Source organism: Ursus americanus, chromosome 35 (genome assembly GCF_024610735.1).
Source record: "Ursus americanus isolate L20-20 chromosome 35, mUrsAme1.1.p, whole genome shotgun sequence".
Lineage (NCBI taxonomy): Eukaryota > Metazoa > Chordata > Mammalia > Carnivora > Ursidae > Ursus > Ursus americanus.
This window is the reverse complement of record NC_142161.1, coordinates 15,105,804-15,123,806: the sequence shown is the minus strand read 5'-3', so window position 1 is coordinate 15,123,806 and position 18,003 is coordinate 15,105,804. Positions and strand designations below refer to the sequence as shown.

Sequence of the window (18,003 nt, the reverse complement as noted above, 5' to 3'; positions counted from 1 at the left end):
CCACTATGAGCCTGCTTCTTCCTCTCCCACTCCCCCTGCTTGTGTTCCCTCTCTCGCTGGCTGTCTCTATCTCTGTCGAATAAATAAATAAAATCTTAAAAAAAAAAAGTACTAAATTTAGTTGATAAATTGACACATGAGTATAAAAATGGATTAAATCTGATACGCAAAAAAAATTTAAAATTGAGGAAATCTAAGGAAACAAGTAGAGGGAGGGAAGAAACTAAAGAAAGGGTGGTGCCATAGCAAAAGAGAAGGACCAGAGGTGAGGTCATCCAGATGTTTGCCCTAGGAGTTTAAACTCTAAACTCTGAAACAGCATGTGAGGATTTTTATACCAGTTATGGAGCTGTGAGACAATGCCAAGTAACTCACTCTAGTTGGAACATGTTTATATTTAAGTATATTATTTAATATATATTTATTTATATTATACATATATGTTATATATATTATTATATATATATTATATATAATATTATGCCAAGTAACTCACTTGGCATAATATTATATATATTATTATATATAATATTATGCCAAGTAACTCACTTGGCATAATATTATATATATTATATATATATTATATTATATATAATATTATGCCAAGTAACTCACTTGCCAATAATGCCAAGTAACTCACTCTAGTTGGAACATGTTTATATTTATATTATTTAATATATATTTATTTATATTATATTATTTTATATATTATTATATATAATTATATATTATATATAATAATATATAATTATATATTATATATAATATATAATTATATATTATATAAATATATTTAAAATATATTTAAGTATATTAAGAGATAAACTAAAGAGCAAGACAGTAGCAGGTTTACAATGCTAAAGAGGTTAGATTTCATCCCAAGGAAAGAATGAATAAGCATTGAGGGATTTTACATAAGGGGTGACATGATCAGATTTCTATTTGAGAAGGATCACTCTGGCACAAGTATAAATGAGAAATAACAATTAACTGAAAGTCTACTAAATGAACTAAGAGTTTTTGGGAGAGAAAAATGAGTCATACTTGACCATCATTTTGTAACTTAAAAGGAGTTTAGTATATTAACTTATGTTATTTCACTCATAAGCTATGTAAAAGACCAACAGTGAATGAGGAGTTCTATGTGGGGTATAGTAAGCTGCCTGTTAAGATCCATGAGAAGATGTCAGGAGGCGCATTGCATGTACAAGGCAGGAGCTCAAAGGAGATGTCAGGACTGAAATGGAAAGCTGGGAGACATTAGCTTATACATGTTATTGAAGGCTATGAAACTGGATGCAATCACCTAGTAGAAATGTTCAGATAAGGGTAGAACCTGTATTTATAGCTAGTTATTAACCCCGTTTCTTCAGTTCTGTAAGAATAGTGATCACATCTTACTCATCTTGGTATCTCCAGGACCTAGCACAGCACCATGCTTATATAGATGTTTTTTAATTGATAACAACTATAGAATGTAGGGCAATAAGTAAGTACCAATAGGAGGAGCTCAATATAATGGTTAAAAAGTGGAGTCTAGGGGCACCTGGGTGGCTCAGTTGGTTAAGCATCTGACTTCAGCTCAGGTCATGATCTCAGGATCCTAGGATCAAGCCCCATGTCATGCTCCACGCTGAGCAGGGAGTCTGCTTCTCCCTCTCCCCCTGCTCCTACCCCCCTGCTTGTGCTCACTTTCCCTCTCTCTCCCTCTCTTTCAATATAAAATAAATAAAATATTAAAAAAAAAAAAAAGCATGGAGTCTAGAGCCAGGCTGACTGGGTTCAAATCCCACCACTGCCACTTAGTAGATGTGAAACCTTGTGCAAATTACTTAATTTCTATGTGTCTCAGTTTCTTCATCTATAAAATGGAGATAACCTTCTTCATAGGGTAATTTTATAAGGATTAAATTAACATTTGGAAAATGGTTGGAATGTTATATGGACACATTGTGTATGTGCAATGTAAGAGTTTGTTTAATAAAATTAGTTGGTAATTCAAACAAAGGAAAGATCTTATTTGTGTAGGGACATCAAGAATATTTCATGGAAAAGATATTTGAATGGGTCCTTGAAAGATTATTAATAATTTTCTAAGTGAAAATGTTGATGAGGGAAGGCGTGCCAGGATGGAAACAGGCATGAGTAGGCTGTGTTCTAGGAGTGACAAATACTGCATCTTTTTTCGAAGCAGGTTAATCTAACTAGGAAGTAGTGGACAAAAAGAACAGAAAAGTACTTTAGATCCCAGCTACAAAAAGCATTGTCTGCATACCAGAAACATTTGGCATGATCTAGGTGCTTGTTAGAAATTCACAGTCTCAGACCGCATCCCAGACCTGCTAAAATAGCATGCACATTTTAGCTATATTCCACATAATTGGCATGGACATCGAAGATTGAGAACCACCGAGTTAGACTATATTCAGAAGGCCTTGAATGTGAGGGATCAGATGATAATGCTATATTAGATAAACAGTTAAATTTTTTGAAGTAGGGAGAGAGATGATTGAATCTGTGCTTTGGCAACATTAAAATAAGTGTATTAATCTAGGAGTAGATTAAATGGAAGGCAAATAAAGATGGTAAATAAGTTACAAGGCTATTACAGTATTAGTGTACACAGATTATCAATCTCTTGGATACTGACACAAGTTGGTAGAACTCAGAGGAGACTGATGCATGAACTACTGTAATTTTTTTTATCAGTTTACTATGAAAACAATTACTATTCCGTAGGCCAATTATTCTAGACGACTAATCAGCACATTTCCTGCACTTTCTCAAGATGGTGCAGAATTAAGCCCTGATGTCCTTAGGCATCCATTTTATGTGACAAAATTCACCTCCTGTGCCTCTAGAAGGATACTAGCTCTGTAGCATCCTTGCGAAAATTTTGAAAAGTAGTCATTTTCTGTTTTCTGTGGTTCATATGAGGAACACTTGTTGAGAAAGACTGCGTAGGAAAACAAATTATTGCAGGAATCAAACCCGACACCTCATGTCTCTCCTGTCAGGTTAAGGTTAGTCTTTTCCTCTGGATGATGTTGGAAGTTACGCAGCCCAAATCTTCCTCTTTGGATTCCACTTTAGATCCCATACACATCATCTTCCTTCTGTTAATGGGCAGCTCCTTTCTCCCCCTGCCAGACAAATTACAAAATAAATGATTAGGTTTGCTTTTCTTAATTGTAATCACATTACAATATGCTCCACATACCTGAACATTCTTAGTTACCCTATCCAACTTTAAAGAAAAACCCTTAGCTAATCTCTTTTAAAATACTGGTTTTTATCAGTTTCACTTTTATAGCTAGTTTTATTTTTTTAATTTAAAGATTTTATTTTTCTAAGTAATCTCAACACCCATGATGGAGCTTGAATTTACAACCCTGAGATGAAGAGTCGCATGCTCTACCGACCGAGCTAGCCAAGGCACCCCTATAGCTAATTTTAAATTGTCATGGTGTCTACAAGTTTACCCTACCCCCTTTATGGTGGTGTCTTTTATCTGCAAATCTGGATTATGTTTTAAATATGGAAATGAGTTTTTTTGTTGATAATCATAATAAAGTACTCCACTGCCTCTATAATAACATTTAGAAACATAAGGAAATCCTTTTGGAGACAGATTCTTGTTTTATATGAATAGAAGTAGTATATTTCTAGCAGATTTGTTTTAGCATTTTTGTTATCATTAAACATGTAAATTAATATTGTAGGCATTTTAGTTAATAAGTATATTAGTAGGTGGGTGTTGGTGTTTGGTGGACGTGCAAGAAGGTAGAGGAAGAAAAAGAAATGCTCAGTGCTGATACTTCAGAAATGGCTTAATACAGCTAAGGAAAAAAGATGAAAAGTTACCATCATCTGCAGGCCAAGCATAAATTCTGACTGTTTTTAGTAAGTAGTGTAGGTGTTGTACATGAGAAAATGTGCATAAGATCATAAAAACCATCTAGACTAGTGCCTGTTTCTTGAAGAGACAGTTAATGTTTTTATCCTTAGTTACTTTTATTAATCCTTAGATAGTAAAAAACATAATCTAGTGACATAAGCCATCTCATTAGTACAATATGTTATGATGTGTGAGGTGCCTTTAAAATGGAAATATTTATATTTTTTCTCAAAATTAGGGTAATTTTATGCAGTTAGCCAAGCTATATTCTTATTTACAGTCCCGTGAACTGTGGCTGATTTCTGATTATTTGCTGCTCTTAAGGAGAGCTCTGCTGTTTGTTCATTATTTATTGAGAATAGCAGTAGTTCATGTGGAAAGTATAGGTGTAAACCTGAATCTTTTTGTCTTTCCTGTTTCCTTTTTAATTTAGTCTTTTGCTCTCACTTCTCTTTGTAATATGGTTAGGTAATAAAGTAACTTTTCTGGTAATTTAATGACATAATCAAATACATTGTAAAGATTATAAAAATCTGTTACCTAGGCACCGAGAGTGGAAGCACAAGTTCTTCTGGGATCTTTGGTTTGCTTCCCTAACTTATATTGTGAACTGCCTGCTCTCCATCCCAACATTCCTGATATTGCTGTGTCTCAGTTTACAGATGTTAAGGTAAGAAATCAGCTGCTAATTTTTAGCATTTAAATAATTTTATAACAATGTACGATAAAATTTGTATTCTTTCTTTTCCTTTAGAAATCCACGTAATTGTTAACGTTAACCAGTCATTCCCCTCAGACACAAGACTAGAATGTCCATTAGGAGCATAGTCTTTTGTGTTGATAACTTCTTAGGAAACATTTTCTCATTATTGAATCCATTCATATATCAATATCTTAGGATTCTTTCATTCACTCACAGAACATCTATTGAAACATCCTGTGAGGCAGATACTATGCTATTTCTAAGGCTTCTAAGACTGAGATGGTATGAAATCTGCAAATTTGACTCTCTGTCTCCTAATTTCCCCATGTGATATATCAAACAATGTAATGGAATATTCTGTTTTGCTGTAGGAAACTGTGGAATTGGGGTGGGGAATCCATGTACCCGAAGCATTATATCTCCTCAAAAGTCATGCTGATAATTTTTTTTTTAAACTTTTGCCTTCTCCGAAAGAAATTTTTTCAATCCAGTTTTCTGGATTTCTGCAGATACTTTTCATACCACCCATATTTCTCTTTACGATATTTATAGCATTTGTAATTACTTGTTTAGTGTTTGATTTATGTTTCAGACAAATAGATACCACAGTCTTATTTACTCCTGTATCCTCAGAGCTTAACATGCTTGGCCTCTGGTACTCGAGAAACATTTGTTAAACAAGTGAATTTCACTTACACATAAAATTGTATAGGTCAATGCAAATTTGCAATAATAACAGTTAATAAAAACTATAGAAATTGAGCTTTGGTCTTCAGAGATATAATATCTTTGGTTTCTTCTATTTTCAGAAGATCCTGAAGGTCAAGGATAGGTAATAGTTTTCATTTGCTCAGGCAGTTTTGAGTTTCCTGGGCATTAGCCTGGTTTACTACATATGATCTGCATTTGAGTGGCCTTATTGTCTTCTGGTCATTGTATAGGTAGTAATGGCTGAGATGATTTAAAAAATCAAAACAAACTCTGGGAAAGGGGTATCTCCAAAATAAAAGCTAATTGTAATAATGATGAAGAAAGCAAAAAGCTTAAGAAAATAATGATTATTCTTAGAAAACTGAAGATTTAAGGGAAAATTACATGCCATAGTGGTCATATTTAATTTTCACATTTTCACCGAAAACAGCTGTGTATTCTAAACCGTGGCCACATAGCCCCATGGAACATACCATGCTGTTTTTCAATTTCGTGCTTTTGAAAATACATTTCTTTCTGCCTAAAACATCCATTATATAGACCTGTTTTCCTCTTCTTGTCTCTCTTAATCACCCAAACACAAATAATCTTAGTCTTTGACCTTGATCATTTGTCAATCCTGTTTACCTAAGACCCCTTTGTGAAGCCTTCTGTGACTTCCCGAAGTTTAACTGTTCACGTAGAACCTTGTATATGGCATCTTGTGTTGTAATTGTTTACAAATCTGCCTCTCTCCCTGGAATGTAAACTTCTCGAGGATAGGTACTGCATCTTAACCACCTGTTTCTTTCCAGCATTTAAGACAGGATCTATGACATAGAAGGCTCTTGGGCTTAAACAATAGATATGTTCGAAGTACCTATTAATTGCCAGCCACTGAGCTAGATGCTAAGTTTGCAAAGATAAGTAGAAGGTTACTCCTCCTAAGGAGCTTACAATCTATGTAGCTAATAAGTGCTTTGTGAATATATGAATGAATGAATGAATGAATGAATGAATGAATGAATGATTTTCTAAAAAAGGAACAAATAGATTCTTAATTATCAAGCCTAGTGGTATTCTTGTTTTCCTCTCCTTAGTTAGCCACTGCAGTATTTGACCCATGTTGATATTCCTGACCTTCCCAAATCTTTTCAACTTTGACTTATGTTGTACAGATCCATCTTGATTTTTAATTAAAAATTAAATATTCTAGGGCTCCTTAATAAACTGGTGGTGTTTCTCTGCCTGCTAAACATACACTTACTATAAGATCCTCTCTTTAGAGAATTACTCTCTTTTTTCTCCTTTTTGAACATTTTATTCATTTACATAATTTTAACTATTATTTAGCGCTTATCCCCAAACTCACACATTATAATGTTTTACAGATTATCAAAAAAGAGGAGGCTTGCTTTTAAATGAATATTTCTCAGAGTTTTGAAAAGATGCTCACACTTTTGAGCAAGTAAATCTGTTTTAATTATCTTATAATGAGCTTTTTATTAATCTTTTAATCAGGAAAAATGATTCTTTTTTTGAAATATATATTTGGTTATAAATTTCAGAAATCATTTATTTTAGTCTGTGCTGCTGTAACAAAATAATACCAAAAAAAATACTACCCACTGGGTAGCTTATAAACAACAGAAATTTATTTCTCACAGTTCTGGAGGCTGATAAAGTCCAAGCTCAGGGCTCCAGCAGAACTGCATTCTGATGAGGGCCCTCTCACTGGTTCATAGCTGGCACCTTCTCGCTGTGTCTTTACAAAGTGGGACACTTTGTAAAGGAGTTCTTTGGTGGTCTCTTTTATAAGAGCATTAATCTCATTCATCAGGTCTTCATCCTCCTGACCTAAGCACCAGCTAATACTATCATCTTTAGGGGATAGGGTTTTAGCATAAGAATTTGGGGAGAGGCACAAATATTCAGTCCATATTGTTATTTATTTAGCTAATTTTATTAATAAAATTGGACTCTATTAATAAAATATGCAGGTGAGAACAAAGATTGTTTTATTTCACTGTTGTATCCCTAGCACCGGATACAGTGCTTGGGCCCATAGTGGCCATTTAATAAATATTTGAATGAATGAATGAACGAATGAATGAATGAAATCTTAATCATTACTGGTTATTTCCCCTTTATTTTAGGAGCTCATAATTAAAACTGTATTAAGCTCAGCAAGAGATGAGCCCTCTGGTCCTGCACGGTAGGTCAGATACTCTTTTTTTTTTTAAGATTTTATTTGAGAGAGACAGGATAATGAGAGAAAGCACAAGCTGGGAGGAGAGGGAGAGGTAGGCTCCCCACTGAGCAGGGAGCCCAACATGGGGCTTGAACCCAGGACCCCCAAATAATGACCTGAGCCGAAGGCAGATGCTTAACCAACTGAGCCACACAGGTGCCCTGGTGGTTTTGCTAGTAAATAATTTATTAGCATTAACACTATGATAAACTGAAAGAAGAGAGTTAAGAATTTCTGATCCACTATGTTCAGGAAGAAAGATTTCTGCTTTGAATTATTCAGAAATTTAACATTCTACAAAATTTAATTTAAGAATGTCGGTATCAGGACATGCCAAGTATACCAAGATACCTGAAGGAGTTGACTTTTTTAGGAGTTGAGGGAACCAGTAAGTACCTCATCAGAAGCTTATACTTGAATACGCTAATGAAAGTTCTGATTCTGATCAAATAACTCCCTTCAAGCTTAAACTCAGTTGAAATAGGGAAATGAAGTTTCACAAGATGTTAGGGAATAGAAAAAATTCTACAAGTTCTGTTTCTGTTGGAAACCCTTTATGAAGTGTATGAATTTTATTTGTATTGCCGATTTGTTTTACAAAGAATTTATAGCTAGCTATGTTAAAATTAAGAGTTAGGAAAATAATATTTAGGGGCACCTGGGTGGCTCGGTCAGTTAAGTATCTGACTCTTGATTTTGGCTCAGGTCATGATCTCAGGGTTGCGAGAAACTCTGCACTGGGCATGGAACCTGCTTAAGATTCTCTCTCCCTCTCCCTCTGCCCTTCCCCTCTTCTCTACGAAAGAAAGAAAGAAAGAAAGAAAGAAAGAAAGAAAGAAAGAAAGAAAGAAAGAAAGAAAGAAAGAAAGAAAGAAAAGAAAAGAAAGAAGGAAGGAAAGAAAATAATATTTGACTTATCCCATCAGCTTCATGTTTTTGCTAAAGTACATTTTGTGCTGTCAGTCAATAAAATCACACTCTTACCTTTTTTGAAAGCAGGTTATATATTTGAGAAGCTTTATGGCAATATCGATTTATTAATATGGGTTTGCTACAAAGATCCTGTGTGTTATCCCCACCTTTGAGCTTGGTAGTAAATTATGATTGAAAACTAGGTGTTGAGTTTGGGGTCATGTGCTTTCCTCTTATATTCTCTTGCTTAAGAAGAGCTAATGTACAGAGTAACAAATTGATTCACTTAAACAGTGCGTGTTCATTCTAGATTGGTTGGTTGTGGGTGTTTTGGTTGTGGTGGTGGTTTCATTTCATTTCAAGTGTCGTCTTCTATTTATGTCATTGTTGATTGCCTTTTTTGCAGATGTGTAGCGTTGTGCAGTTTAGGTATTTGGATTTGTGAAGAACTAGTCCATGAGTCTCATCATCCTCAAATCAAGGAAGCTCTAAATGTAATTTGTGTTTCCTTAAAGGTAAAAAAAAAAAAAAAAAACCTATTTAGTGGAACATTTTATTATAGTATAGAACGCAGGACTATTTTTCTCCAAATGTTAATTATATACTGTGTCCCTATAGAATAAAATATTTAATAAATGTTTTCCTTAATTTATTACTATATTATTTCTTTGATCCTTTTTCCTTCAGAGTGGTCCTACTCTTGAATTTAGGATATCCTAGCAATAACCTATTTTATTTCAACTTTTTATGTCACCTAACAACATATATAGAGTTGTTTATTTTTTCCTCATCAGTATTTTTGTAGCCTACTCTTTAATCCTTACTACTTCCTGAATTCTTGAGCTGTTCAGTGATTTGGCTTTATTATTCAAGTTAAATGCTCTCTGTAACCAGAGTAAGATTTGTTAAAAAAAATAATAACCTAATTACTTGGAGAGTCTGACTGAGTAAATTTTTTGCTTGTGAAAGTATGCCTGATATTTTTGTCTTATAACTTGTAATACTGTATCTGTATAGAATTCTGAACATAAAAGGTACAAATATTACTTATTTAACAAATATTTCTGAGTATGTACTGTGTTTGAGGTGGTTTGCTAGTCAGAGTGAGGGATACCAGAATAAAAAATAATTGTAAATACTAGATTCAAGAGATTAATAGGACAGCTGTAAAGGATTAAAATAAGAGTAATAAAACAGAAAGCTGAGAGAACCAAATGAGTGGTGCATGTAAAATGCTAATTAAGGTCAGAGGAAGCTGAGATCACTTAAGTAATAGAGAAGACTTTGGAAAGAGGAGACATTTGGTCAAGGCTTGAAGAGTGGGGGAGATTTGGTAATAGAGAGTTAAACATAAATTTGAGTTTGTACCGCTGGGGAGTCATCTGAGAGCTTTAAGCATAGAGAATGTCAGCATCAGAGCAGTTCTTTAGATTAATTTGAAAGTGTTGGTATAGTAGACTGGAATGGGGAAGCGATTGGTAAGGAAATTAGCAGTTTACAGGCTGTTGCAGAAATCTAGGTAAGAGAAAATGGAATAAAACTTAAATGGGGACAAACACAAAATTAAAAATAAAGTTAATTGTGTTTTAAGAATGTGTTGTGAATTTTTATTTTGCAGTGTGTATTTATCTTAATATTTTAATAAATATAGAATGACGAAAAGTAACATGAAGTTTAAAGTTTTTCAGCAGCTAATGCATTAATGAATATTTATTGTTGTTGTTATTACAGTTTACTAATAAAACAGTAGCCCATGTAGCTTGTAACATGCTTCACATGCTGGTTCATTATGTACCTAGACTTCAGATTTACCAGCCTGATTCTCCCTTGAAAATTATTCAAGTAAGTATTTCTCATTTATTATGAGCCTGTTAAATATAATAAATTTACCCCTATACATTTTTAACATGCACATAAAAAAATTTAATGAGATCAAGAAATTTCCAGAGTAAATAACACTGTATGTGCATTTTTGCCTTCTTTTAATAATGTTTTATTATTTCATATTTTTGTATCAAATTTATTCATATACTATTCAGAGTATAATATATGTTAATTTAAAAAGCCATATTATAAAATATTTTTTTAAAAATCTATTTACCTACACACATGCGCACACACACACAAATGTCTGGAAAGACAAGAGTAGATTTTTCTTTTTATTTCTCTTTCTCTCTTTTTTTTTAAACTCTGTGCCCAACACGGGGCTTTAACTCACAACCCCAAGGTCAAGAGTCACATGTTCTACCAACTGAGCCAGCCAGGCACCCTGAGAGTCGATTTCCTTATTTTCCCCTCAACTTTACTGAGAAAGAGTTGACAAACATTGTATATATTTAAAATGTAGAACATTGTGATTTGATAATTGTGGAATGATTACCAAGGTCAAGATAATTAACACATCCATTACCTCACATAGTTAACGGTTGTTTGTTTGTTCATGGTGAGAATGCTTAGGGTCTGCTCTTTGCAACTTCCAGATATTCACTATATGATCATGTTGTTAGATCCACCATGACATTAGATCCTCAGAACTTACTGCTTTTATAACTGAAAATTTATATCTTTTGACCTACATCTCCCCATTTCCTTCTTCTCCTCCCAGCCCCTAGCCACCACTATTCTATTCTATTTCTATGAAATCAGCATCTTTTTTTTTTTTAAGATTCTACTTTTAAGTGTTACCATACAGTATTTGCCTTTCTCCGGCTCATTTCATTTATAGTAATGCCCTCCAGATTCATCTATGTTGTCACAAATGGCAGGATTTCCTTTTTTATGGCTGAGTAATAATTGTGTGTATATATACACACATTTTTTTGAATTCATTTATTCATTGAAGGACATTTACATTGTTTCCATGTCTTTGGTGTTGTGAATAATGCTGCAGTGAACATGGTGTGCAGGTATCTCTTTGAGATACTGATTTCATTTCCTTCAGATATATACCTAGGAGCGGGATTGCTGGATCATTATGGTAGTTTGTTTGTTGGTTTTCTTGGGTTTTTTTTTTGGATCATGTGCTAGTTCTATTTTTAATATTTTGAGGAACCTCCATGCTGTTTTCCATAAAGGCTGTACCAGTTCACATTCCCACCAATGGTGTGTATCAGTTTTCTTTTGTCCACCTCCTTGCCAACATTTGTTATCTCTTGTCTTTTTGAAAACAGCCATTCTAACAGATGTAAGGTGATATCTCATTGTGGTTTTGATTTGCATTTTCCTCATGATTAGTGATGTTGAGCACCTTTTCATATACCTATTAACCATTGGAATGTCGTCTTTGGAAAAACATTTATTCAGGTCCTTTGTCCATTTTTAAATTGGATTATTTGCTTTTTCGCTATTGAGTCATATGAGTTCTTCATATATTTTGTGTATTAACCCCTTATCCAGATACATGGTTTGTAAATATTTTCTCCCATTCCTTTTCAGTTTATTGCTTCTTCTGCTGTGCAGATGCTCTTTAGTTTGATATGGTCCCACTTGTTTATTTTAGCTTTTGGTGTCTGTGATTTTGGTGTCTTATCCAAGAAATCAATGTCAAGACCAATATCAAGAATATTTTCCCTATGCTTTCCTCTAGGAGTTTTATGGTTTCAGGTCTTAAATTGAAGTCTTTGATGCATTTCAACTTCATTTTTGTCAGTGGTGTAATATAGGGGTCCAGTTTCATTCTTCTGCATGTGGATATTCAGTTTTCTAACACCATTTATTGAAGATACTGTCCTTTCATTATTGTACATTCTTGCTGCCCTTGTCGAAGATTAGTTGACATTTTTAACATGCACATAAAAAATTTTAATGAGTTCAAGAAATTTCCAGAGTAAATAACACTGTATGTGCATTTTTGCCGCCTTTTAATAATTTTTTATTTTATTTTTTGTATCAAACTTATTCATATACTATTCAGAGTATTAGTTGACCGTAAATATGTGGGTTTATGTCTTAGGCTCTCTATTCTGATCCGCTGGTTGATGTACCTGTTTTTATGTCAGCGCCTTACTGCTAGTACTGTGTTGTGATTACTGTAGCTTTATAATACAGCTAGAAATCAGGAAGTATGATGCCTCTAGTTTTGTTGTTACTCAAGATTGTAGGTTCTTTGAGGTTTTCTATGGTTCCATACAAAATTCAGGATAGTTTTTTTCTTTTTCTGAGAAAAATGCTGTTAGAATTTTGTTAGAGATTACATTGAATCTGTAGATCACTGCGGGTAGTATGAACAATCGAACAATATTCTTCCAATCTATAACATGGAATATCTTTCCATTTATTTGTGTCTTCAGTTTCATTCATCTGTCTTTTATAGTTTGCAATGTATTGATCTTTCACATCCATGGTTATATTTATTCCTAAGTATTTCATTGATTCATTGATTTTAATGCTACTGAAAATGGGATATCTTTCTTAATTTCTTTTTCTGACAGTTCTTTGTTAGTGTATAGAAATGCAACTGATTTTTGTATACTGATTTTTAATCCTGAAACTTTACTGAATTCATTTATTAGTTCTGACACTTTTTTGGTGGAATGTTTAGGGTTTCCTAAGTATAAGATGATGTCATCTGCAAACAAATAATTTGACTTCTTTTCAGATTTGGATGCCTTTTAATTCTTTTTCTTCCCTAATTGCTATGGTAGGACTTCAGGTACTATGCTTAATAGACATGGCAATTGTGGGCATCCTTGTCTTGTTCCTGATTTTAGAGGAAAAGCTTTCAACTTTTCACCATTGAGTATGATGTTAGCTGTTGGTTTGTCATATATGGCCTTTATTATGTTGAAGTACATTCCTTTTGTAACTAATTTGTTGAGCAGAATAGATTTCTTGAGTGATAGAATTGCAAATAACTTTTATAAATCTTTTTGCTCATCTATATCCTCTCATTTTTCTATGAACATATGTTATACGTGTTTATATATATTGATTCCTGAATTGAATTTGTAAGAAATCCATTTATAGTTGACAGAGTTTATATGATTTTGGTTCCATACATACGAGGATTATAAATGATTGATAGTTAGGAATACTTGAAAAGCTTACCTATTAAAAATTACTTTGAAGTAACAGTGTTAATGTATTTAGGATTTAAAAATGTATTTAGGATGAACTTTCATCAACAGATTTTATAGCACTTTACGATTAACATTTAAGTTTTAGGGTGCATCATTAATTTAGTATATTTTGAACTTTTTTTTCTTTGCTGACAGATCCTAATAGCCACCATTACCCATCTTTTGCCAAGTACAGAAGCTTCATCTTATGAAATGGATAAGAGGGTAATTGAAATTTTGTTTGATACTTAATGTGTGTTTAGTAAAATATTTATATTTTAAAGTTGCAAAGATATATATATTTACATGGTAAACATTAATTCATTTTGTGCTTAAAATCACTGTAATGTGAAATATATCTTTACGTTAAGTGTAACTAAATTATATTTTAGTTCAAATTTCAAGTTAATCATGGTCATTTGATAAAGTCTTTGAATCTCAGGACTGTGAGGAACCTTGCAGAATATTCTGTTCATTTTTAATTATTTCACTTTATCCTGCCAAATTGTGGTCTTGTTTATGCCTGAAAATTAGTAATTCTGAGGAATTCATCAACTCTGAAGGCAGCCATACATCTTTATATAGCTGTTATTGGTAGAAAATAATGAAATTTCCATTAAGGAGAGTATGTATAATAGAGCTATGGCACATAGAAGAAGTCATACCCTCTGGCCACAAAAAGTTCTACAGGATTGCATTTACCTCAGTAAATTCGTTGTGAGACTCCTTTAACTATTTCAGATATTGTATTGTCAGCCTAAAGTTTCTGTTTGGTTCTTTTCATAGTTTCCATAGCTTTCCGGAAATCTGCATTTCTCCATCAGTTATATCTGTCTTCTCTTTTAGATTTTTAACGTGTTTATCATAATTATTTTAAAGTCCTTGTCTGCTAAATTCAATATCTGAGTTATTGCTGAGTCTGTTTCTATTGAAATCTTTTCCTCTTGACTGTGGATTCCATTTTCCTGTTTGTTCATATGTCTGTTAGGTTTTTTTTTATATATTAGGCATTGTACATAACATGTTATAGAGACACTAGACCTGTGCTGCCCAGGATAGTAGCTCTTAACCATGTGACATTAAGTAAAATTAAAAATTAATATTAAAATTTTAATTCCTTATTTGTGCTAACCAAATTTCAAGTACTTAATAGCCACATGGACAAATATATACTATTTCCATCATTGCACAAAGTTCTATTAATCAAGGCTGCTCTAGATTCTGTTCATCTCCTCTGAAAATAATTTTATTCCTTTCCATTTTCACATCGAGTCTTGCATTCTGTTCTCCTGATCTCAGTGTCACCATCTCTTAATCATAATGGTTGAAATCTCAGAAGAGCAGAGTTGGTAGAGAAAGATGAATTTCAATGTTCATTGTGTTGCATGTAAGGAATGTTGCCCAGTAAAACCACCAGCGAACCAACTCTGTATACCTAAAGTAGTAAATTTGAAGCTGGAAACAAAATTACTGGTATCATCAGCGCATGAGTAGTATTAAGCTATGGGAATATATATGATCCCTTAAGGAGAAGTTACGGAGTGAGAAGAGTTATTAGCAAGGTAGAGCACCTTGAAGAATAACAGAGCAGGGAGTCACCAAAATAGAGACAAAGGAGGCTCCTGAATTTTCTTCCTCCTGTGGGTACACCGAAGATACAGCTACACATGGAGCAGTTCTCTCTGAGAGAAATCCAGAAACTAGTTGAATGATCCTCCACATCAGGCAACTGAGAAAATACCCACATCACAATACGTAGGAAACTTTGAGGCACATTCTTGCGATAAACCCCACTGTTGGCACAATCAGGAGAGAACCCCCAACTGCCAGGGTCTCTCTGAGGAGAGAAGGGTTTAGATCACACACCTAGCACCCCAACTTTTAAGTCTGCCACCCCGGGGATGGGCTTCCAAATCACCTGGCTCTGAAAGCCAACAGGGCTTATATTCACGTCCCATAGAATAACAGGGAACAAAGGAGCACTTGTTAACAAGAGTGTGAGCACCTGCTATCGCTATTCGCTCAGGGTTCACAGAGGGAACAGGCGTTCTTTCCCTGTAGAGGGTTTGACTGCCTATATTCTCAGCTACTGCCTGAGGGTTCAGCTTCTAATCAGCCTTCATCTGGGTGCTGACTGCCGTCCTCCTGAAAGCCCGTTAGAAGCAGTGGGCATTTCCCCTGTATTCTCCTTCTGTCTGGCTCCAACAGTAAAACCAGGTCTCCAGCTTTTCCCTAGAAGGAGCTTGTCAACACTAAGTGAGTGGCTCCCAAATCACCTAGTTCTGGGAGCGGACAGAACTTGGCATTCATGAATTCTCTAGAAACACACAAAACCGTGGTGGTTCTGTTTGCACCAGCACTTCCAGCAACTGTTTCCTCTGGCTTAGCACAGAACGAGTAAGCAAAAATAACCAGCTCTCAATCTCTCTGTTAGGGGCTAGACTGCATAGCTAATACCCCAACTTTCCCAGCTGCTCCTGAAAGTCAGCCTTCCAGTCAGCCCGCATCAGGGAGCTGAAGGGCTAGGCAATTAGCAGTCTTTCAGGAGCCTGAATACGTATATTGGCATTTCCCCACCCTTTTAGGACACAGCTTGGATAGTCACAGAGGTGTGAGGGACAGCTAAGAGCTTGAGCCAGGCTGCAATGTTACTTTTTCCAATTAATAAGTATCTTGTAGGAAGACACTTTGAGACTATATAAATATCCTATTATTCCTTAAACCTTTACTAAGTAGTTTTGCTAGCCATTGATAACTCTTACCAGAATTAAATGTTACGATAGTTCCAAATGGTGATTTCCTAATTCTGTCATTACTTTTACATTCATTAGTTTTCTGTGATAGGGAAGAGCTTTCTCTTACCCCCTATCCATCTTATCATTGTGGGATCATTCTTATTTTATGCAACGGATTGTAATCTTTAGGTTTTTATAATCATTATTTCAAAGCTCAAAATGTTCCAGATTTAGCCAGTGGGAATGCCCTTAAAATTGGCTTCTTTGACCTTTTTATCATATCCTCCTCATTGTTCTTTGAGTATTTCCTTAAATTCGGTCACCAGAGAATTTTTCAGACTCATCTTGTATTTTTCCTTGCCCCAGTACTGGAATTAGCCATTTCCCCAAGGAACTCAAATAAAGATCTAGGAACTAAGTATTTACATTGTCATTGGGTTGTGTTTTTCTTAGGCTCTCCGACCAGACAGAGCTAAAAAAGAAGTAATACATAACATACACACAAATATGTAATACATATTTTACATGTATATGCAATATATGCCTATCTGTATTTCTTTGTGTGTATTAAAACACCGTGAGTTTACCTTGACACCTCTGATTTCAGTCCAACACAAGGTTGTCTGTCCTCCCCTTTACATACTTGTAATGACCTGCCCCAATGATGAGAACCTAGCTCCCATTATCGACAGTTACCCACAGTATATTTACTTCTTTGTGCAGGTTTAGAAAAATAAAAAGCAGTTTCAGAATATATTTATGCCTGTATATAATTACCAAGAGAGTGTATAGTTCAAAAGCTGTGTTTAAAAATTATGTAGGTTACTCCTCCCTTCCTTTAGCCTCACTTCAGTGTGATTATAGAATTCATTTGAAATATAGTTCAGATAATTTTTTCAGTTTGTATTCCTAAATTTTAGTGTTTAGTTCCTGTTGTTTTTGTTTTTGTTTTTTTTTTTAGTTTATGCTTTATCCATTCTTTATTTCTGCACAAATGAGCAGATACATTTTTATTTTTTTTTCTCCTTGTTTATTAAGGGATACCATATTCTAGATATGTTTTGGTACTTTAGAATTTTTTACTTACAGGATATCCTGGAAATTCACAATACTTCAATTCATAAAGATCTTCCATGTTCTTTTTGCACCTATATAGTATTATTACTCCATTGTGTGAATGTACTGTAGTTATTCAACTCACTCTCCTATGTATGGACATACAAGGTTTTTTCAGAATTTCGCAATTGCAAAAAATGCTGCAGTGACTAATTTGTGCCTGTATATTTTTGCATAATGGAATGTGTCTTCAGGGTATATTCCTAGAAGTGGAATTGCTCGGTCAGAAGGTAAACAGATGGGTAATTTTGTCGATATTGGCATTCCCAGAAGCAAATTGTGTGTTTGCCCAGAGTCTCAACCACACAGTGTGTCTTATTTGAAAATTTTTGCCAGTGTGATGGAACAATCTCACTGTACTTTTCATTTACCTTTCTCTTTTAATAAGTGAAGTTGAATATCCTGTTTACTGATGGCCTAATTTTTAATTTTATTTTTGTGAATCGTCTATTCATATCCTCTTCCTTTTTTTTTTTAAGATTGATTTATTTATTTGAGTAATCTCTACACCCAACATGGGGCTTGAACTCACAACCGCAAGATCAAGGGTCACATGGTCCATCAATTGAGCCAGCCAGGCGCCCCATCTATTCATATCTTCTTATATTTTTTGTCAGGTTTTAGTGTTTGCCCCTCAAATT

The 18,003-nt window shown here is 34.2% G+C and overlaps 1 protein-coding gene across 8 annotated transcripts in view; it reads left to right on the top strand.

Moving 5' to 3' along the window:
* Positions 1–18,003, top strand: part of RALGAPA1 (Ral GTPase activating protein catalytic subunit alpha 1) — a 258,245-nt gene that overhangs the window by 131,975 nt on the left and 108,267 nt on the right. For all 8 annotated transcript variants that reach the window (XM_045799896.2, XM_087858978.1, XM_087858977.1 and 5 more), the window contains 5 exons: positions 4,443–4,568; positions 7,448–7,506; positions 8,861–8,969; positions 10,186–10,296; positions 13,668–13,736. In XM_045799896.2, coding sequence (XP_045655852.1) covers positions 4,443–4,568; positions 7,448–7,506; positions 8,861–8,969; positions 10,186–10,296; positions 13,668–13,736 — 474 coding nt within the window. The remainder of the gene's footprint in view (positions 1–4,442; positions 4,569–7,447; positions 7,507–8,860; positions 8,970–10,185; positions 10,297–13,667; positions 13,737–18,003) is intronic.